The following is a 22,310-nucleotide window of genomic DNA, read 5'->3' as shown; positions in this document are numbered from 1 at the left end:
ATTAGGGACCTGATGGTTAGAGGGACAATAGAGCCCTGAGTACCAGGCCATTAGGACCTGATGGTTAGAGGGCCAATAGAGCCCTGAGTACCAGGCCATTAGGACCTGATGGTTAGAGGGACAATAGAGCCCTGAGTACCAGGCCATTAGGACCTGATGGTTAGAGGGACAATAGAGCCCTGAGTACCAGGCCATTAGGACCTGATGGTTAGAGGGAAAATAGAGCCCTGAGTACCAGGCCATTAGGACCTGATGGTTAGAGGGACAATAGAGCCCTGAGTACCAGGCCATTAGGACCTGATGGTCGTTAGTGAGTTGGGTACTACAACGTATGTCCAGAGTGCATAAGAGGAGATTGCCATGACTCAACGGTCACGTTGAATTTTACTGAGGTCATGACTCATGACTGCCGGTGTGGCGGTAACACGGTCACCGCAACAGCCCTAGTTGTGGTTGAGTTGTGGTCCATCTATGGTTAATAGTGTGAGGGGTGGTTGAGTTGTGGTCCATCTATGGTTAATAGTGTGAGGGGTGGTTGAGTTGTGGTCCATCTATGGTTAATAGTGTGAGGGGTGGTTGAGTTGTGGTCCATCTATGGTTAATAGTGTGAGGGGTGGTTGTGTTGTGGTCAATACGTACCGGTCGTGGCAGGCTGAGGTTGGCTCCATACCAGTGGAACAGTGCCCTCCACACAGGCTCTGGTACCGTCTCAAAGTCCCTGCCCGCCACCAGCTGTAAGGACTGCTTCAGCCGGCCTCCCTCCATGGTCAATGTGGGGGCCTGGGGAACAGGAGAGACAGGGGGTCAGAGGAGGACACACATAAAACACATTGCCTTCTCTACTCCTCCATTACTGATGATGGATATACACAGGCCATGCCTAATGCCTGGCCGTATCGTCACATAGCTGAGAGACAGGAGGAAAGAGAGAGACAGAGAGAGATAGAGAGAGAGAGAGAGAGAGAGAGAGAGAGACAGAGAGAGATGCACAGAGAGAGAGAGAGAGAGAGAGAGAGAGAGATGCACAGAGAGAGAGAGAGAGAGAGAGAGCGCGACAGAGAGAGACAGAGAGAGAGAGAGAGAGAGAGAGAGAGAGAGAGAGAGAGAGAGAGCGACAGAGAGGCTGCTCAGTGGAAGTGGTTGGATGGAATAAAACTTTTCTCCTTGAACTTAAATCAACAACTCGAAAATGGACAAGACAATGTATTAGAAATAGCTGATGTAACCACTATATAATATGGAGGGCAAACACACACCTTCATAGGGTCTGTGTTGACCAGGGGCTGGTTGTCGATGGCTCCAGGCCTCTGAGCTGCCAGATGGGAGTGAGAGAGGGAGGGGATGTGGCCGTTGGCCCCGGAGAAACACTGGTTGTTGTCTGACATGTTGTGTTGCCGGGCAAAACAGATCTCTGTGGCTGAGGGGGGGAAAGCATCAGAGTAACACTTTACGTTAAGGTTAAGGTACAGGAACACTTTACGTTAAGGTTAAGGTACAGGAACACTTTACGTTAAGGTTAAGGTACAGGAACACTTTACGTTAAGGTTAAGTTACAGGAACACTTTACGTTAAGGTTAAGGTACAGGAACACTTTACGTTAAGGTTAAGGTACAGGAACACTTTACGTTAAGGTTAAGGTACAGGAACACTTTACGTTAAGGTTAAGGTACAGGAACACTTTACGTTAAGGTTAAGGTACAGGAACACTTTACGTTAAGGTTAAGGTACAGGAACACTTTACGTTAAGGTTAAGGTACAGGAACACTTTACGTTAAGGTTAAGGTACAGGAACACTTTACGTTAAGGTTAAGGCACAGGAACACTTTACGTTAAGGTTAAGGTACAGGAACACTTTACGTTAAGGTTAAGTTACAGGAACACTTTACGTTAAGGTTAAGGTACAGGAACACTTTACGTTAAGGTTAAGGTACAGGAACACTTTACGTTAAGGTTAAGGTACAGGAACACTTTACGTTAAGGTTAAGGTACAGGAACACTTTACGTTAAGGTACCCTTGGAGGGGATGTAAAAGGTTAAAAGTAGTTTATAAACAGTAAATCATTAATTGATAAGTCGTTTATAAATAATGAACAATTATAACCCATCATTTGAGGTTGTAACATTATGTACAGCGCAGCCTAGTGGCCAGTCTGGTCTGGTCACTGACCTGTGCTGAGGGTCTCTGTGGCTTCAGAGGCGCTGGACACAGCATCAGGGGACCTCTTCTCTGAGGGGCTGGCTGGGCTGGGGACCCCCAGACCTCCCCCTACCCCTGGCTCCAGGGGGGCAGGCTCGACGGTGGCAGAGGCCTGAGGATTCCTCAGAGAGGAGAGGATAGAGGGCTGATCCACCACGATGGACTTCTGGTCCTGGGGAGAGAGAGGAGAGGGAAGGATGGTTAGTAACGTTGGCATGCTGTGATTATCATATTCTGCCCTTCAACTTAACAGTTAGGCCTACATTTGGGGTGCTTCCCAAATGGCAACCTATTCCCTATGTAGTGCACTTGGCACCCTATTCCCTATGTAGTGCACTTGGCACCCTATTCCCTATGTAGTGCACTTGGCACCCTATTCCCTATGTAGTGCACTTGGCACCCTATTCCCTATGTAGTGCACTTGGCACCCTATTCCCTATGTAGTGCACTTGGCACCCTATTCCCTATGTAGTGCACTTGGCACCCTATTCCCTATGTAGTGCACTTGGCACCCTATTCCCTATGTAGTGCACTTGGCACCCTATTCCCTATGCAGTGCACTTGGCACCCTATTCCCTATGTAGTGCACTTGGCACCCTATTCCCTATGTAGTGCACTACTTTTGACCATATGGGCTCTGGTGCCATTAAGGACGTACACTTGGACTTCCACTCACATATTTGACGTAGTCTTTCCACAGCGTCCACCACTGGCTGGAGATGAGGAACCAGTTATCACCAGGCTTGAGCCCATGTCTGCCCTCTCTCTCCAGCCACCCCCTGAACACACACACACACACAGAGTAGAGTTCAGAGCTTTAAACTGTAGAAGTGTAAAACACATGTAAGAGTTCTTCAGGAGATGTGTATACCTGATGATTTGTCCCTCCTCTTCAGGAGCGGCAGGTCGAAGACCCAGGACAATGTGGCAGACCTGCAGAAACACATGGAGGGCGCATGAAGAGAAAGTCAACTACAGTGGGGAGAACAAGTATTTGATACACTGCCGATTTTTCAGTCTAATTTTTATCATAGGTACACTTCAACTGTGAGAGACGGAATCTAAAACAAAAATCCAGAAAATCACATTGTATGATTTTTAAGTAATTAATTTGCATTTTATTGCATGACATAAGTATTTGATCACCTACCAACCAGTAAGAATTCCGGCTCTCACAGACCTGTTAGTTTTTCTTTAAGAAGCCCTCCTGTTCTCCACTCATTACCTGTATTAACTGCACCTGTTTGAACTCATTACCTGTATAAAAGACACCTGTCCACACACTCAATCAAACAGACTCCAACCTCTCCACAATGGCCAAGACCAGAGAGCTGTGTAAGGACATCAGGGATAAAATTGTAGACCTGCACAAGGCTGGGATGGGCTACAGGACAATAGGCAAGCAGCTTGATGAGAAGGCAACAACTGTTGGTGCAATTAATAGAAAATGGAAGAAGTTCAAGATGACGGTCAATCACCCTCGGTCTGGGGCTCCATGCAAGATCTCACCTCGTGGGGCATCAATGATCATGAGGAAGGTGAGGGATCAGCCCAGAACTACACGACAGGACCTGGTCAATGACCTGAAGAGAGCTGGGACCACAGTCTCAAAGAAAACCATTAGTAACACACTACGCCGTCATGGATTAAAATCCTGCAGCGCACGCAAGGTCCCCCTGCTCAAGCCAGCGCATGTCCAGGCCCATCTGAAGTTTGCCAATGACCATCTGGATGATCCAGAGGAGGAATGGGAGAAGGTCATGTGGTCTGATGAGACAAAAATAGAGCTTTTTGGTCTAAACTCCACTCGCCGTGTTTGGAGGAAGAAGAAGGATGAGTACAACCCCAAGAACACCATCCCAACGTGAAGCATGGAGGTGGAAACATCATTCTTTGGGGATGCTTTTCTGCAAAGGGGACAGGACAACTGCACCATATTGAGGGGAGGATGGATGGGGCCATGTATCGCGAGATCTTGGCCAACAACCTCCTTCCCTCAGTAAGAGCATTGAAGATGGGTCGTGGCTCCGTAAGAAGCATCTCTAGGTCCTGGAGTGGCCTAGCCAGTCTCCAGACCTGAACCCAATAGAAAATCTTTGGAGAGAGCTGAAAGTCCGTATTGCCCAGCGACAGCCCCGAAACCTGAAGGATCTGGAGAAGGTCTGTATGGAGGAGTGGGCCAAAATCCCTGCTGCAGTGTGTGCAAACCTGGTCAAGACCTACAGGAAACGTATGATCTCTGTAATTGCAAACAAAGGTTTCTGTACCAAATATTAAGTTCTGCTTTTCTGATGTATCAAATACTTATGTCATGCAATAAAATGCAAATTAATTACTTAAAAATCATACAATGTGATTTTCTGGATTTTTGTTTTAGATTCCGTCTCTCACAGTTGAAGTGTACCTATGATAAAAATTACAGACCTCTACATGCTTTGTAAGTAGGAAAACCTGAAAAATCGGCAGTGTATCAAATACTTGTTCTCCCCACTGTACAAACACAGAAACACACACCTGGAACAAACCACTAAATGAGTGTGTGTCTATGTGTGTGTGTGTGTGCGCGTCACTGTGTGTGTGTGTGTGTGTGTGTGTGTGTTCTGACCTGGAACAGCAGGTTGAGGAACTCATTGGCCAGAGCGCTCTTCACACTCCAGATCTGGTAGTCCTCCAGGGTCAGGTGACCCAGCTGTGTGTGGGGGGGTCAAAGGTTAGGGTCAAAGACAACAAGGGTTAAATGTCAGTGGACAGCAGAAGCATTATGAGATAATTATAGTCCTAAACCCAACCACGTTACAGACGTAAACACCTGATATATCTCCTAGAAGAGTCTGACCTTGGTCGTGTCGTGCATCTTCAGGATTCCTTCCACTATGTCCGACACGTTGGTGAGCAACTCCTGAAAACAGGACAAGAGTCAAAACTTAGCTAGCTTACTTACCAAATCCAACCACCTCCATTACACTAGCCATTTAGCCTGCATTACTTATAGGGAGTTCTGTGTTTAACAGTACTTACAGGGAGTGTCTGTGTTTAGCAGTACTTATAGGGAGTGTCTGTGTTTAACAGTACTTATAGGGAGTGTCTGTGTTTAACAGTACTTATAGGGAGTGTTTAACAGTACTTATAGGGAGTGTCTGTGTTTAGCAGTACTTATAGGGAGTGTTTAGCAGTACTTATAGGGAGTGTCTGTGTTTAACAGTACTTATAGGGAGTGTCTGTGTTTAACAGTACTTACAGGGAGTGTCTGTGTTTAACAGTACTTATAGGGAGTGTTTAACAGTACTTATAGGGAGTGTCTGTGTTTAACAGTACTTATAGGGAGTGTCTGTGTTTAGCAGTACTTACAGGGAGTGTCTGTGTTTAGCAGTACTTATAGGGAGTGTCTGTGTTTAGCAGTACTTATAGGGAGTGTCTGTGTTTAGCAGTACTTATAGGGGAGTGTCTGTGTTTAGCAGTACTTACAGGAGTGTCTGTGTTTAGCAGTACTTATAGGGAGTGTCTGTGTTTAGCAGTACTTATAGGGAGTGTCTGTGTTTAGCAGTACTTATAGGGAGTGTCTGTGTTTAGCAGTACTTACAGGGAGTTCTGTGTTTAGCAGTACTTACAGGGAGTGTCTGTGTTTAGCAGTACTTATAGGGAGTGTCTGTGTTTAGCAGTACTTATAGGGAGTGTCTGTGTTTAGCAGTACTTATAGGGAGTGTCTGTGTTTAGCAGTACTTATAGGGGAGTGTCTGTGTTTAGCAGTACTTATAGGGAGTGTCTGTGTTTAGCAGTACTTATAGGGAGTGTCTGTGTTTAGCAGTACTTATAGGGAGTGTCTGTGTTTAGCAGTACTTATAGGGAGTGTCTGTGTTTAGCAGTACTTATAGGGAGTGTCTGTGTTTAGCAGTACTTATAGGGAGTGTCTGTGTTTAGCAGTACTTATAGGGAGTGTCTGTGTTTAGCAGTACTTACAGGGAGTGTCTGTGTTTAGCAGTACTTATAGGGAGTGTCTGTGTTTAGCAGTACTTATAGGGAGTGTCTGTGTTTAGCAGTACTTATAGGGAGTGTCTGTGTTTAGCAGTACTTATAGGGAGTGTCTGTGTTTAGCAGTACTTATAGGGAGTGTCTGTGTTTAGCAGTACTTATAGGGAGTGTCTGTGTTTAGCAGTACTTATAGGGAGTTCTGTGTTTAGCAGTACTTATAGTGTCCACTAGACTTCGGCAGTATACCATTGGATGGTTTTTCAATACCATCAAAACTATTTCTTTGACGTTTTTCAATAAAATGTGAATATTTGTAGCTACTTTTTAAGTTAATACCTGCAGTCAGCTTGCGCAATACGTTAGGAGATAAAGCGGATTGTGTTCTTCATTTCACCTGTCACATTGTTTTACATTATGAATCTTACCGTAGTTCCCCACAACAGTTGAGCCAGTCACGTGTTTGTTTGTAAACAGCACAACAGGAGAAAGCGAGCTGGTGAGTCCATAGTGTTCTATATCTATCAGTGAGTCTCTGCTGGTGAGTCCATAGTGTTCTATATCTATCAGTGAGTCTCTGCTGGTGAGTCCATAGTGTTCTATATCTATCAGTGAGTCTGCTGGTGAGGGAAAAAAGTATTTGATCCCCTGCTGATTTTGTACGTTTGCCCACTGACAAAGAAATGATCATTCTATAATTTTAATGGTAGGTTTATTTGAACAGTGAGAGACAGAATAACAACAAGAAAACCCAGAAAAACGCATGTCAGAAATGTTATAAATTGATTTGCATTTTAATGAGGGAAATAAGTATTTGACCCCATCTCAATCAGAAGGATTTCTGGCTCCCAGGTGTCTTTTATACAGGTAACGAGCTGAGATTAGGAGCAAACTCATAAAGGGAGTGCTCCTAATCTCAGCTTGTTACCTGTATAAAAGACACCGGTCCACAGAAGCAATCAATCAATCAGATTCCAAACTCTCCACCATGGCCAAGACCAAAGAGCTCTCCAAGGATGTCAGGGACAAGATTGTAGACCTACACAAGGCTGGAATGGGCTACAAGACCATCGCCAAGCAGCTTGGTGAGAAGGTGACAACAGTTGGTGCGATTATTCGCAAATGGAAGAAACACAAAAGAACTGTCAATCTCCCTCGGCCTGGGGCTCCATGCAAGATCTCACCTCGTGGAGTTGCAATTATCATGAGAACAGTGAGGAATCAGCCCAGAACTACATGGGAGGATCTTGTCAATGATCTCAAGGCAGCTGGGACCATAGTCACCAAGAAAACAATTGGTAACAAACTACGCCGTGAAGGACTGAAATCCTGCAGCGCCCGCAAGGTCCCTCTGCTCCGTGTACACATGCTGCTCTTCCTCCTCTGTTCTCCTCCCCTCTGCTCCGTGTATACATGCTGCTCTTCCTCCTCTGTTCTCCTCCCCTCTGCTCCGTGTATACATGCTGCTCTTCCTCCTCTGTTCTCCTCCCCTCTGCTCTGTGTACACATGCTGCTCTTCCCCCTCTGTTCTCCTCCCCTCTGCTCTGTGTACACATGCTGCTCTTCCCCCTCTGTTCTCCTCCCCTCTGCTCTGTGTACACATGCTGCTCTTCCCCCTCTGTTCTCCTCCCCTCTGCTCTGTGTACACATGCTGCTCTTCCCCCCTCTGTTCTCCTCCCCCTCTGTGTACACATGCTGCTCTTCCCCCTCTGTTCTCCTCCCCTCTGCTCTGTGTACACATGCTGCTCTTCCCCCTCTGTTCTCCTCCCCTCTGCTCTGTGTACACATGCTGCTCTTCCCCCTCTGCGTACACATGCTGCTCTTCCCCCTCTGTTCTCCTCCCCTCTGCGTACACATGCTGCTCTTCCTTCAGAAAAGCATGCATCACAACTTTGTTCATTTGCACAATTTCTCTCATTCACTTTGGCTTGTGAATGTCCACACAACGAGAATAACATTCGGTAGCTACTAGCTATGCTTGTATAACTTTATGAGCTGGATGTGCCTGTCTTTGCAATTTGTTTGTTTGTTTTCGCTCGTTAGCATTTAGCTCACAGCGTCTTTGTGATTTCACTATTAGTTTGTGCTAATTTTGTTAGTATTCTGGTAAGAGGCACAATGGGATTTTCTTGAATTTTTAGTGCCCCCTTGTGGGCTACGCCGGTAATACCGTAAATCCCGGGATGAGAGAAGGACGGTATGACGATACGTAAATCTGGATACCGCCCAAACCAAGTGTCCACCAGTACTAACGGGGGTGTGTGTCTGACTAACAGTACTTACGGGGGTGTGTGTCTGACTAACAGTACTTACGGGGTGTGTGTGACTAACAGTACTTACGGGGGGTGTGTCTGACTAACAGTACTTACGGGGGTGTGTGTCTGACTAACAGTACTTACGGGGGTGTGTGTCTGACTAACAGTACTTACGGGGGGTGTGTCTGACTAACAGTACTTACGGGGGGGTGTGTCTGACTAACAGTACTTACGGGGGGGTGTGTCTGACTAACAGTACTTACGGGGGTGTGTGTCTGACTAACAGTACTTACGGGGGTGTGTGTCTGACTAACAGTACTTACGGGGGTGGGTCTGACTAACAGTACTTACGGGGGTGTGTCTGACTAACAGTACTTACGGGGGGTGTCTGACTAACAGTACTTACGGGGGTGTGTCTGACTAACAGTACTTACGGGGGTGTGTGCTGACTAACAGTACTTACGGGGGTGTGTCTGACTAACAGTACTTACGGGGGGTGTGTCTGACTAACAGTACTTACGGGGGGTGTGTCTGACTAACAGTACTTACGGGGGTGTGTCTGACTAACAGTACTTACGGGGGGTGTGTCTGACTAACAGTACTTACGGGGGGTGTGTGTCTGACTAACAGTACTTACGGGGGTGTGTCTGACTAACAGTACTTACGGGGGTGTGTCTGACTAACAGTACTTACGGGGGTGTGTCTGACTAACAGTACTTACGGGGGGTGTGTCTGACTAACAGTACTTGCGGGGGGGGGGTGTCTGACTAACAGTACTTACGGGGTGTGTGTGTCTGACTAACAGTACTTACGGGGTGTGTGTCTGACTAACAGTACTTACGGGGGTGTGTCTGACTAACAGTACTTACGGGGGTGTGTGTCTGACTAACAGTACTTACGGGGGGTGTGTGTCTGACTAACAGTACTTACGGGGGGTGTGTCTGACTAACAGTACTTACGGGGGGTGTGTCTGACTAACAGTACTTACGGGGTGTGTGTCTGACTAACAGTACTTACGGGGGTGTGTCTGACTAACAGTACTTACGGGGGTGTGTCTGACTAACAGTACTTACGGGGGGTTTGTCTGACTAACAGTACTTACGGGGGGTTTGTCTGACTAACAGTACTTACGGGGGGTGTGTCTGACTAACAGTACTTACGGGGGGTGTGTGTATGCGATTGTCCCTCCACACCTCCAGGAGTGCGACCACCATTTCATGGATTTCGTCTCGAGACAGAACCCCATCCCGGTCCACATCAAACACTTTGAAACAAACTGGGAAACAAGAGAGGAGGAGGGTACAAAATACTCCATAACATAACATTGTCGTTTCTAAACTACAGACTCCAGTAGAGGCTCAATGATCTAACCCTAACCCGGCTGGTGACTAAGCCTACACGGCCCAACCCTAGAGCAGTCACCTCTGATTGATCTGATTCTAACGAATACACCAGAGAGATATATGTTTCTACAGGTGTCTTCACCCAAGATATTAGTGACCGTTGCCCAGTTGTTTGTGTTAGAGACGTGAGAATTCAAAACATCTAAGCCTCGTGTCGTCACAGAGGAACTTAAAAAGCCTTGTGTCGTCACAGAGGAACTTAAAAAGCCTCGTGTCGTCACAGAGGAACTTTTAAAAAACTGCAGTGAACAGGCTTTTTTTTACATTATCTTTATTTTACCTTGAATGTATTTCAGCTTTTCCCTGAACCTGATTTAGCTTTGAACCTCTTGGCAGATGTCTTCAATACTATTGTGGATAATCATGCTCCCTTTAATTAAGGGTTAAAGGTAGATCGAATGGTAGACTCCGGAATTATCAGCAGTCATTCATAAAAGAGATGATGCTTGGGTCAAGGCCAGGAACAAAGGCTTAGGCCCGGACTGGCAAGCTATTAAGTAACTGAGGAATCATTGTGTAAAACAAATCAGAAAGGCTAAATCTGATTATTATCTAACCCTTCTTTCAGATTGTAATGGGAACCCGGCTAAAATCTGGAATTCAGACACTGGCCTCATTACGGGAAAAAACGCCATCATTGATGCATTTAATCACCATTTTATTTCAGCAGGCAGCCAGTTTCCTCTTTGAAAAAACTTCTAAGCCTATTCACAATGATAATGGTCTGGATGCTGATAGAGGAAACTTGCTGAATGATCAGAGAAATTACAGTCAAAGCAATTATTTTACGCTATTTACAGAAATATAAGTCCTGGATGCTTTGCTAGTAATAGACAACAAGAAATCCACAGGGGCAGACGAATTGAATCCTGGTCTGGTTAAGTGTGCAGCGCCCATCATTGTTGACTCAATCACCCATATTTTTAATTTAACATTGTTATCAGGAAGTATTCCTAAAGTATGGAAATCGGCTCTTGTGCTGCCACTCCATAAGGGGCGGGGATAATAGTGATCTTAATAATTATCGCCCCATTTTCATGGCTTCCTTGTCTAGCTAAGATTCTCGAATCCTTGCTAAATGTAGAACATCGCTCTTATTTATCTGAGAAATGTACAGCGCATTAGGAAAGTATTCAGACCCCTTCACTTTTTCCACTTTGTTACATTACAGCCTTATTCTAAAATTGATTAAATAAATGTTTTCCCCTCATCACTCTACACACAATCCTCCATAATGACAAAGTGAAAACAGGTTTTTAGAAATGTTTGCAAATTCGTTAAAAATAAAAAAACTGAAAAACCTTATTTACATAAGTATTCAGACCCTTTGCTATGAGACTTGAAATTGAGCTCAGGTGCATCCTGTTTCCATTGATCATCCTTGAGATGTTTTTACAACTTGATTGGAGTCCACCTGTGGTAAATTCAATTGATTGGACATGATTTGGAAAGGCACACGTCTGTCTATATAAGGCCCCATAGTTGACAGTGCATGTCAGAGCAAAAACCAAGCCATGAGGTTGAAGGAATTGTCCGTAGAGCTCCGAGACAGGATTGTGTCGAGGCACAGATCTGGGGAAGGGAACCAAAAAATGTCTGCAGCATTGAAGGTCCCCAAGAACACAGTGGCCTCAATCATTCTTAAATGGAAGTTTGGAACCACCAAGACTCTTCCTAGAGCTGGCCGCCCGGCCAAACTGAGCAATCGGGGGAGAAGGGCCTTGGTCAAGGAGTTCCTCTGTGGAGATGGGAGAACCTTCCAGAAGGACAACCATCTCTGCAGCACTCCACCAATCAGGCCTTTAAGGTAGAGTGGCCAGACGGAAGCCACTCCTCAGTAAAATGCACATGACAGCCCGCTTGGAGTTTGCCAAAAGGCACCTAAAGGACTCTCAGACGATGAGAAACAAGATTCTCTGGTCTGATGAAACCAAGATTGAACTCTTTGACCTGAATGCCAAGCGTCAAGTCTGGAGGAAACCAGACACCGTTCATCACCTGGTCAATACCATCACCACCGGTGAAGCCAATACCATTGTGTGTAGATTGATGAGGTTCAATTTTTATTTAATCAATTTTAGAATAAGGCTGTAACGTAACAAAATAGTGTTTAATGTGGGATTTTTTATATTGTATTATACAGGACGCGTTTGGAAAAGAGACCTAGGTCTCAATATGTCTTCCCTGTCAAAATAAAGGTTAAATAAAATGAAAGATAAAGCTGCAGTCGTGCTGCTAGACATCTGTATTCCTCTGCATTATTTAGATCATTAACTAGAGTCTTAAAATCCCAATATCTGCTGCCATTTCCAAGAGTGAAAATGTAATTTAGGCCTGATGAGAATTTAGATGACAGGATAGATTACAAACTGATGACTATTCAGAGGCAGTCGACATCAGTAACATCCACAGGGGGAAAGCTCTGCCTCTCTTCCACTCAACAAGCACCATCATGTGTGAAAGGAAGCCTTATGTTAGGAAATCACTACTCTCTACCTGTGAGAACAAAATCACACAGCAGCTCTTACATTTCTGCCTCTCGGCGACGGGCCCCCGGCAACAGGCAGACAGGCCACAGGAGATCTCCTTAAAGTCGATGTGATTGTCCCGGTTCTCATCGAAGGCATGAAACAAACCTGGAAAACAAGATCGTGTTCTACTTTCAAATTGTTCTTTGTAAAAGAGAAATAGCTTTGTGTGAGGGCTTGAATAAATACAACAGGTGGCATCAGATCTTTAGGGAACTCGTCCAACCGGATCACTAAGGATCATTTACAGTCATAAATGTTAATGTATTTATGTCTTTTACATCATGAACCACAGATTGGAATGTAAACAGAAATTCTGACAGAAACTTTTAAATATTCATGACGTTTAGTTTTAAAGAAAGTGCTACAGATGCATAACGTGACTTACGGCTGCTTTTCACAACAGAAGCCACCCGCCCCACTGCTTGTGTTGTGAGATACATATTTTTGTTTGAACGAAAAACACGGGGGTTTGGCCCAGCCATAGCCGCTGGGCTGGCCTTGGGGAAAGGTGTGTCTTTGTGCTAAATCCACTCGAACAACCTTCATTGTGCCTCGCTCTTGGAGCTAGTGGAGTGAGAGGAAACATCTCTAGCTATTCAAAACACAGCCAACACACACTGACAAAGTGACAAAGTCACAAATAAAAAATGGCCAACATTCTCCTGTTTAGGTCAGTGTTGACATGTTTGCCTTTATAATCAATTTAGCCTGCTAGCTACATGCTAGCTAACGTTAGCTGCTAACCTTTGTGTGTGTTCGACAATGCAGCTATAAGCGAACGTTAGCTAGCGCAAAGACCCGTCTCCCCAAGGCCAGCCCAGCCGGTATGACTGGGCCCAACCCCCATGTTTTCGTTCAAACAATTTTGGATTCTCTCACAACACAAGCAGTGGGGACGGAGCTTCTGTTGTGAAAAAGCAATCTGGGCTTTAATGTACGTTTAATGTCCAAACAACATGGTCTTAACATTGCAGCAGAAGGGCTTCTCATCTAAATAATCCATATACAATATGTACAGTAATTTGCATAATTTAGTGGAATTAAATTGGCGCTTGTGTATGTTCGAGATATACAGCTCTGGAAATTGCAAAATTATCAGTTTCTCTGGTTTTACTATTTATAGGTATGTGTTTGGGTGAAATTGTCACGATCGTCTACCAAAGAGGAGGACCAAGGCGCAGCGTTGCAGGCAAACATACTCTTTAATTAGAGACACGATCAAAACAACAAACGATACGTGACAGTTCACGGTCTAACATAAACAGACTTGAAACAAGATCCCACAAACACAAATGGGAAACAGACAGTTTAAATATGGCTCCCAATCAGAGACAACCAACGACAGCTGACACTCGTTGCCTCTGATTGGGAGCCACTCAGGCCAACATAGAAATACACATACTAGATAAACAAATGAAATGCACACCCTGGCTCAACATACAAGTGTCCCCAGAGCCAGGGCGTGACAGTACCCCCCCCTAAAGGCGCGGACTCCGACCGCGCCCACCAAACACCACAGGGGAGGGACCGGGTGGGCACTCCGCTTAGGCGGCGGATCCGGCTCGGGCCTGATCCCCGCTCCAACCCCCAAAGTACCCCTGGTCCGGTCTGGCCCGCTGGCCGGAGCTGGACTGCACACTGGTGGAGCGGATTGCTCTAGCTCGGCGTGAAGCATCTGACCGGTGCGGACCAGCCACCGGTGGAACAGGCACGGGCCGTGCCGGACTGGACGACGCACACCACTGGCTTAGTGCGGGGAGCAGGAATGGGCCGGACCCGGCTGACGGCGTGCACCACTGACTTGGTGCGGGGAGCAGGAACGGCCGCGCCGGGCTGACGAAACGCACCACTGACTTGTGCGCGGGGAGCAGGAGCGGGCCGGACCGGGCTGACGGCGCACCACTGACTTGGTGCGGGGAGCAGGAACGGGCCGTGCCGGGCTGACGAGCGCACCACTGACTTGGTGCGAGTGGCAGGAACAGGCCGGACCGTACTGGGAACACACACCACTGGCCCTACGTGGGGATCAGGAACAGGCCGGACCGGACTGGCAACACACGCCAGTACCTCTCGCCGTGCCTCTACATCCTCCCTCCCCCTGGTGACCAGTGACTCCCGTAACCTGGCGGCCTCCTGCTGCCCCGTCGTCCACGGCGTTAGCCCCCCCCTAAAAATGTTATGGGCTTCACTCCTACCCGTGGCCAAGGCCTCCATCCCTCTTGCCAGACTCGCACTCATCTCCTCCCAAGTCCATCCTCTCTCCTCGTCACGCTGCTTGATCCAGTCGAGGTGGGATCTTCTGTCACGATCGTCGACCAGAGATGAGGACCAAGGCGCAGCGTTGCAGGCAAACATACTCTTTAATTAGAGACACGATCAAAAACAACAAACGATACGTGACAGTTCACGGTCTAACATAAACAGACTTGAAACAAGATCCCACAAACACAAATGGGAAACAGACAGTTTAAATATGGCTCCCAATCAGAGACAACCAACGACAGCTGACACTCGTTGCCTCTGATTGGGAGCCACTCAGGCCAACATAGAAATACACATACTAGATAAACAAATGAAATGCACACCCTGGCTCAACATACAAGTGTCCCCAGAGCCAAGGCGTGACAGAAATTAACATTTTTGTTTTATTCTATAAACTACTGACAACATTTCTCCCAAATTCCAAATAAAAATATTGTCATTTAGAGCATTTATTTGCAGAAAATGACAACTGGTCAAAATAACAAAAAAGATGCAGTGTTGTCAGACCTCGAATAATGCAAAGAAAATAAGTTGATGTTCATTTTTAAACAACACAATAGTAATGTTTTAACTTAGGAAGAGTTCAGAAATCAATATTTGGTGGAATAACACTGATTTTCATTCACAGCTTTCATGCATCTTGGCATGCTCTCCACCAGTCTTTCACATTGATGTTGGGTGACTTTATGCCACTCCTGGTGCAAAAATTCAAGCAGCTCGGCTTTGTTTGATGGCTTGTGACCATCCATCTTCCTCTTGATCACATTCCAGAAGTTTTCAATGGGGTTCAGGTCTGGAGATTGGGCTGGCCATGACAGGGTCTTGATCTGGTGGTCCTCCATCCACACCTTGATTGACCTGGCTGTGTGGCATGGCACATTGTCCTGCTGGAAAAACCAATCCTCAGAGTTGGGGAACAATGTCAGAGCAAAAGGAAGCACGTTTTCTTCCAGGACAACCTTGTACGTGGCTTGATTCATGCGTCCTTCACAAAGACAAATCTGCCTGATTCCAGCATTGCTGAAGCACCCCCAGATCATCACCGATCCTCCACCAAATTTCACAGTGGGTGCGAGACACTGTGGCTTGTAGGCCTCTCCAGGTCTCCGTCTAACCATTAGACGACCAGGTGTTGGGCAAAGCTGAAAATTGGACTCATCAGAGAAGATGACCTTACTACAGTCCTCTACGGCAATATCCTAATGGTCTTTTGCAAACCTCAGCCTGGCTCTTCTTAGCTTCTCATTGACTTCAGCCCTGCCCCTAGGAGCCTGTTTCGAACCGTCCTCGCCGTGCACTTCACCCCAGCTGCCGTTTGCCATTCTTTTTGTAGGTCACTTGATGTCATCCTACGGATGTTGAGTGACATTCGAATGAGTTGGCGGTCATCCCGGTCAGTAGAGAGTCGTTTTCGCCCTCTGCCGGTCTGTAGCTTTGTTGTCCCCAATGTCTGCTGCTTGACCTTATTCTTATGAACCGCCGTCTTTGAAATTTTAAGGATGGAAGCAACCTGACGCTCACTGTATCCCTCTGCCAGTAAAGCCAGAATTGAACCCTTGTTTTCCTCACTCAAAACTTTCCTTTTCAACTCTTTTGGCTTGGTCAATAGTTATTTTTTGATTAATATTACTTTTGAGGTACTATTAGCACTGTTTTTGCCATCCAGCTGGTCCTATTGCAAGAGGATAGTGATGACCACAGCAGTGGTTTTTATACTTTTCCTTGTTAAATAAGATTTGGTTCATGTGATCACCTAATAAGTACCGAAATTAAGTAGAATGAGGTGTTGGAATTCAACAGACACTGGAATGGAATGGCTGTCATACATGTAGAGATGCTGATTTAAGAAACATTTGCAGTGGTCTCTTAATTTTTTTCCAGAGCTGTACATATATACAGCACCAGTCAAAAGTTTATTCCAGGGTTTTCCTTTATTTTTACAATTTTTTCTACATTGTAGAATAATAGTGAAGACATCAAAACTATGAAATAACACACATGGAATCATGTAGTAACGAATTTCTTTTATTTTTGAGATTCGTCAAAGTAACCACCCTTTGCCTTGATGACAGCTTTGAACATTCTTGGCATTCCCTCAACAAGCTTCACATGGAATGCTTTTCCAACAGTCTTGAAGGAGTTCCCACATATGCTGAGCACTTGTTGGCTGCTTTTCCTTCACTCTGCGGGGTCCAACTCACCCTAAACCATCTCAATTGGGTTGAGGTCGGGTGATTGTGGAGGCCAGGTCATCTGATGCAGCACTCCATCACTCTCCTTCTTGGTCAAATAGCCCTTACACAGCCTGGAGGTGTGTTGGGTCATTGTCCTGTTGAAAAACAAATGATAGTCCCACTAAGCCCAAACCAGATGGGATGGCGTATCGCTGCAGAATGCTATGATAGCCATGCTGGTTAAGTGTGCCTTGAATTCTAAATAAATCACAGACAGTGTCACCAGCAAAGCACACCCACAACATAACACCTCCTTCTCCATGCTTCACGGTGGGAACTACACATGCGGAGATCATCCGTTCACCCACACCACGTCTCACAAAGACACAGTGGTTGGAACCAAAAATCTCAAATTTGGACTCCAGACAAAGGGACACATTTCCACCGGTCTAATGTCATTGCTCGTGTTTCTTGGCCCAAGCAGGTCTCTTCTTCTTATTGGTGTCCTTTAGTAGTGGTTTCTTTGCAGCAATTTGATCATGAAGGCCTGATTCACACAGTCTCCTCTGAACAGTTGATGTTGAGATGTGTCTGTTGCTTGAACTCTGTGAAGCATTTATTTCGGCTGCGATTTCTGAGGCTTGTAACTCTAATGAACTTATCCTCTGCAGCAGAGGTAACTCTGGGTCTTCCTTTCCTGTGGCTGTCCTCATGAGAGCCAGTTTCATCATAGCGCCTGATGGTTTTTGCAACTGCACTTGAAGAAACTATCAAAGTTCTTGAAATGTTCCGTATTGACTGACCTTCATGTCTTAAAGTAATGATGGACTGTCATTTCTCTTTGATTATTTGAGCTGTTCTTGCCATAATATGGACTTGGTATTTTACCAAATAGGGCTATCTTCTGTATACCACCCCTACCTTGTCACAACACAACTGATTGGCTCAAACGCATTAAGAAGGAAAGAAATTCCACAAATTAACTTTTAAGAAGGCACACCTGTTAAGTGAAATGCATTCCAGGTGAATACCTCATGAAGCTGGTTGAGAGAATGCCAAGAGTGTGCAAAGCTGTCATCAAGGCAAAGGTGGCTACTTTGAAGAAACTCAAAATATAAAATATATTTTGATTTGTTTAACACTTTTTGGGATACTACATGATTCCATATGTGTTATTTAATAGTTTTGATGTCTTCACTATTATTTCTACAATGTAGAATATAGTAAAAATAAAGAAAAACCCTTGAATGAGTGGGTGTGTCCAAACTTTTGACTGGTAGTGTACGTATACAAAGTATGGCATTTAAACATCATTTTGTCATGGGTCATGGGTCATGGGTGACTGTCTGGCTGGGGGCAACAGGTCCCCATAATATCTACCTGGCATCAGAAATATTACATAACTTCACTTAGCGAAGCGTGAATGGGAGGAGAGAACATACCTTCACTTAGCGAAGCGTGAATGGGAGGAGAGAACATACCTTCACTTAGCGAAGCGTGAATGGCAGGAGAGAACATACCTTCACTTAGCGAAGCGTGAATGGGAGGAGAGAACATACCTTCACTTAGCGAAGCGTGAATGGGAAGAGAGAACATACCTTCACTTAGCGAAGCGTGAATGGGAGGAGAGAACATACCTTCACTTAGCGAAGCGTGAATGGGAGGAGAGAACATACCTTCACTTAGCGAAGCGTGAATGGGAGGAGAGAACATACCTTCACTTAGCGAAGGGTGAATGGGAGGAGAGAACATACCTTCACTTAGCGAAGCGTGAATGGGAGGAGAGAACATACCTTCACTTAGCGAAGCGTGAATGGGAGGAGAGACCAGCGGGACAAAGGTTTCCAAGTCGAAGCGGCCGGTCCTGGACTGGGCTTTCAGCAGCCAGTAGCGCTTCTCCAAGTCAATGATATCAGACTCTTCTACTGCAGGAGGGGAGAGGAAGAAAACACTTTTTAAATAATCAAAATGGCAACCAACATAGAGAGTGTTTTGTAGATTAGCTGAGCATCTTCTTACTAGAACACAAATCACATGACCTAGCAGTGCTAGTACAGAAAAGGAAAGGAAACAACAGTGTAGATCTTCACCCAGCTTCAGTTCATCTCTACATGGTGCTATAGTGGACTATATGGACTTGGACTAAGATATGGCGCCATGCCGATGACGTCATGTGTTTTCATGGTTCCATTCTGATGGGAATATGGATTATGGACTGTTTGGAGCCACGTCGATGATGTTAACATGTTTCCATTCTGATGGACATTTGGATTATGGACAGTTTTGTAACGAGCAGCACAGAGGATAGTAGTCTTAAGTAGTACTCTCAAGTAGCCTGGCCCCAGATCTTTAAGTAGGGTTGCAAAATTCCAGAATTCCAGATTTCCTGCTTATTCCCTGATTCCGGGAATCTTCCTACTGGGATTTCTGGAAAACCTGGGAATTCTGGTTACCGGAATTTTGCAACACTATCCGTAAGCGATTTAGTTTATCCAGGTTAGTCTTGAGCTGAGACCATGACTCAACCTAAAAGACAGTGCACTAATATAGCTACTGTTAAGTATGAAACATGCCAGCCAGAAAGGGGCCGGAGACCCTGGGTTCATCCTCCCACTCCTTTCATCACACTGATCCACAGCTTTACGCTAATAGGATTAGCCTAAGGCTCGCTAGCTCATTCTAGCCCAGGCTTCCCTTTCCACCACACTGTCCCATGACCCAGCCCATGCATGTCAGTCAGGCAGGTGTCAAAACACAGACAGAAATCAAGACTGCATGCCTTAAAATGGCACCCTATATAGCGCACTAATTTTGTAGTGCACTATATAGGGAAGAGGGTGTCATTTGGGATGCAGATCAAGTCACATTCACTTTCTGGCAGGAGAGGAGACAGTCCGGATTTCCACCACTTAAGTCTCACTGATAAGACTGACGTCCTGGTTTGCTGTCTGCATTTATAAGACTGATGGGTCAATAAGACAGTGATGCCACCGGGGGATAATATATCCAGGCTAGCCCTTCAACCTAGCAGTGAAAGCTGCAGCTCAGTTGGTAGAGGATGGCGCTTGCAACGCCAGGGTTGCGGGTTCGTTTCCCACGGGGGGGCAGTATGAAAAATGTATGCACTCACTAACTGTAACTGTTAAGTCGCTCTGGATAAGAGCGTCTGCTAAAATGACTAAAATGTAAATGTGTGTGTGGATTGAAAGTGGCTCTTTCTTTCTTTCCTTCTCTCCCGCCCCCTGAAGTTAATTCCTAAAAGAGCCCGCCTCAGCTGGGTTCAGTTGACTCTGTGGAGAGAGTGTGTGTGTGTGTGTGTGTGTTCATTCTGAAGACAGATGGAGAAAGAGAGAAGTGGAGATGCCAAGCAGACTGATTGGAAAGAAATAAGCACCAGCTGCTTCTTCAGTGGTTCTGGTTCAATAACCTTTCTACCTCCGTTCAGTCCTAACCCTCCTCAGAGAGATGCTCTGAAACATCAAACTTAAACTAATCGAGAACATAACCTGGGGGGGGGAAGAGAGAGAGAGGGAGACAGAGGAAGAGAGGGTATGGATATGGCATGGGGGAAGTAATGGTGGACAGATTCATAATTGAGAAGCATAGTGTGGCGTGTGGTGGGGGCAGGTGTGTGTAGTGGGGCCCGCCACTGACTGATTGAATGCCCCTTTAAGAGTAGAGCAGCTGGACAACACAAGATCCTCCATAAACAAACACAAACACGCATGCACGTCATACGCACACACACCTAGCAATACAAATAAAACCTCAAAAATTAGGTCCTCCAACTGGTCTTTCAGAAACACTGAGAGAACACCAATATAGTCTGTGTATCAATCCCAAACGCTAAACAAACATGAATGAAAGCTATTTGTGTTTTTTTTATTTACTGAACGCAGGCCAGCGTGGGCTAGCCTAGCAATAATTAGTGCAGTGGTAAGGCCTGGTATGGACTAGCGAACAGAGCCTAGCGGTGATTAGTGCAGTGGTAAGGCCTGGGACTAGCGAACAGAGCCTAGCGGTGATTAGTGCAGTGGTAAGGCCTGGGACTAGCGAACAGAGCCTAGCGGTGATTAGTGCAGTGGTAAGGACTAGCGAACAGAGCCTAGCGGTGATTAGTGCAGTGGTAAGGACTAGCGAACAGAGCCTAGCGGTGATTAGTGCAGTGGTAAGGACTAGCGAACAGAGCCTAGCGGTGATTAGTGCAGTGGTAAGGACTAGCGAACAGAGCCTAGCGGTGATTAGTGCAGTGGTAAGGCCTGGTAAGGACTAGCGAACAGAGCCTAGCGGTGATTAGTGCAGTGGTAAGGACTAGCGAACAGAGCCTAGCGGTGATTAGTGCAGTGGTAAGGCCTGGTAAGGACTAGCGAACAGAGCCTAGCGGTGATTAGTGCAGTGGTAAGGCCTGGTAAGGACTAGCGAACAGAGCCTAGCGGTGATTAGTGCAGTGGTAAGGCCTGGTAAGGACTAGCGAACAGAGCCTAGCGGTGATTAGTGCAGTGGTAAGGCCAGGTAGGGACTTGTGAGGAAAGCAGAGCTGAGGGGGAATAAATACCTGCTCATCTTGTTGCTGTGTGTCATTACTCAGGGCTGCTGCTGCAGCCTGCCTGACACTGCTAATCTAGAAAACTCATTACCGTTCCTATGGATCGACTCCAGGACGTCTCATCCCCTCACTAGATAGCTCACTGACTGGCTCCAGGACATGTCTCATCCCCTCACTAGATAGCTCACTGACTGGCTCCAGGACATGTCTCATCCCCTCACTAGATAGCTCACTGACTGACTCCAGGACATGTCTCATCCCCTCACTAGATAGCTCACTGACTGGCTCCAGGACATGTCTCATCCCCTCACTAGATAGCTCACTGACTGGCTCCAGGACATGTCTCATCCCCTCACTAGATAGCTCACTGACTGGCTCCAGGACATGTCTCATCCCCTCACTAGATAGCTCACTGACTGGCTCCAGGACATGTCTCATCCCCTCACTAGATAGCTCACTGACTGGCTCCAGGACATGTCTCATCCCCTCACTAGATAGCTCACTGACTGGCTCCAGGACATGTCTCATCCCCTCACTAGATAGCTCACTGACTGGCTCCAGGACATGTCTCATCCCCTCACTAGATAGCTCACTGACTGACTCCAGGACATGTCTCACCCCTCACTAGATAGCTCACTGACTGGCTCCAGGACATGTCTCATCCCCTCACTAGATAGCTCACTGACTGGCTCCAGGACATATCCGATCCCCTCGTTAGCTAGCTCACTGACTGGATCCAGGACATGTCTCATCCCCTCGCTAGCTAGCTCACTGACTGGATCCAGGACATGTCCGATCCCCTCGCTAGATAGCTCACTGACTGGCTCCAGGACATGTCCATCCCCTCGCTAGCTAGCTCACTGACTGGATCCAGGACATGTCCGATCCCCCTCGCTAGCTAGCTCACTGACTGGCTCCAGGACATGTCTCATCCCCTCACTAGATAGCTCACTGACTGGCTCCAGGACATATCCGA

At 46.2% G+C, this 22,310-nt stretch overlaps 1 protein-coding gene across 3 annotated transcripts in view; it reads right to left on the bottom strand.

The window, feature by feature from the left end:
• Positions 1-22,310, bottom strand: part of LOC121567679 (ubiquitin carboxyl-terminal hydrolase 32) — a 97,623-nt gene that overhangs the window by 38,461 nt on the left and 36,852 nt on the right. For all 3 annotated transcript variants that reach the window (XM_041877891.2, XM_041877892.2, XM_041877893.2), the window contains exons 6-15: positions 18,582-18,713; positions 12,350-12,457; positions 9,579-9,694; positions 5,034-5,096; positions 4,803-4,886; positions 3,069-3,130; positions 2,874-2,976; positions 2,168-2,369; positions 1,257-1,417; positions 640-780 (exon numbers count right to left, since the gene is read on the bottom strand). In XM_041877891.2, the coding sequence (XP_041733825.1) occupies positions 640-780; positions 1,257-1,417; positions 2,168-2,369; positions 2,874-2,976; positions 3,069-3,130; positions 4,803-4,886; positions 5,034-5,096; positions 9,579-9,694; positions 12,350-12,457; positions 18,582-18,713 (1,172 nt within the window). The remainder of the gene's footprint in view (positions 1-639; positions 781-1,256; positions 1,418-2,167; positions 2,370-2,873; positions 2,977-3,068; positions 3,131-4,802; positions 4,887-5,033; positions 5,097-9,578; positions 9,695-12,349; positions 12,458-18,581; positions 18,714-22,310) is intronic.

Source organism: Coregonus clupeaformis, chromosome 6 (genome assembly GCF_020615455.1).
Source record: "Coregonus clupeaformis isolate EN_2021a chromosome 6, ASM2061545v1, whole genome shotgun sequence".
Taxonomy (NCBI): Eukaryota; Metazoa; Chordata; class Actinopteri; order Salmoniformes; family Salmonidae; genus Coregonus; species Coregonus clupeaformis.
The sequence above is the reverse complement of the archived record's forward strand: the minus strand, read 5'-3'. Positions and strand labels throughout refer to the sequence as shown.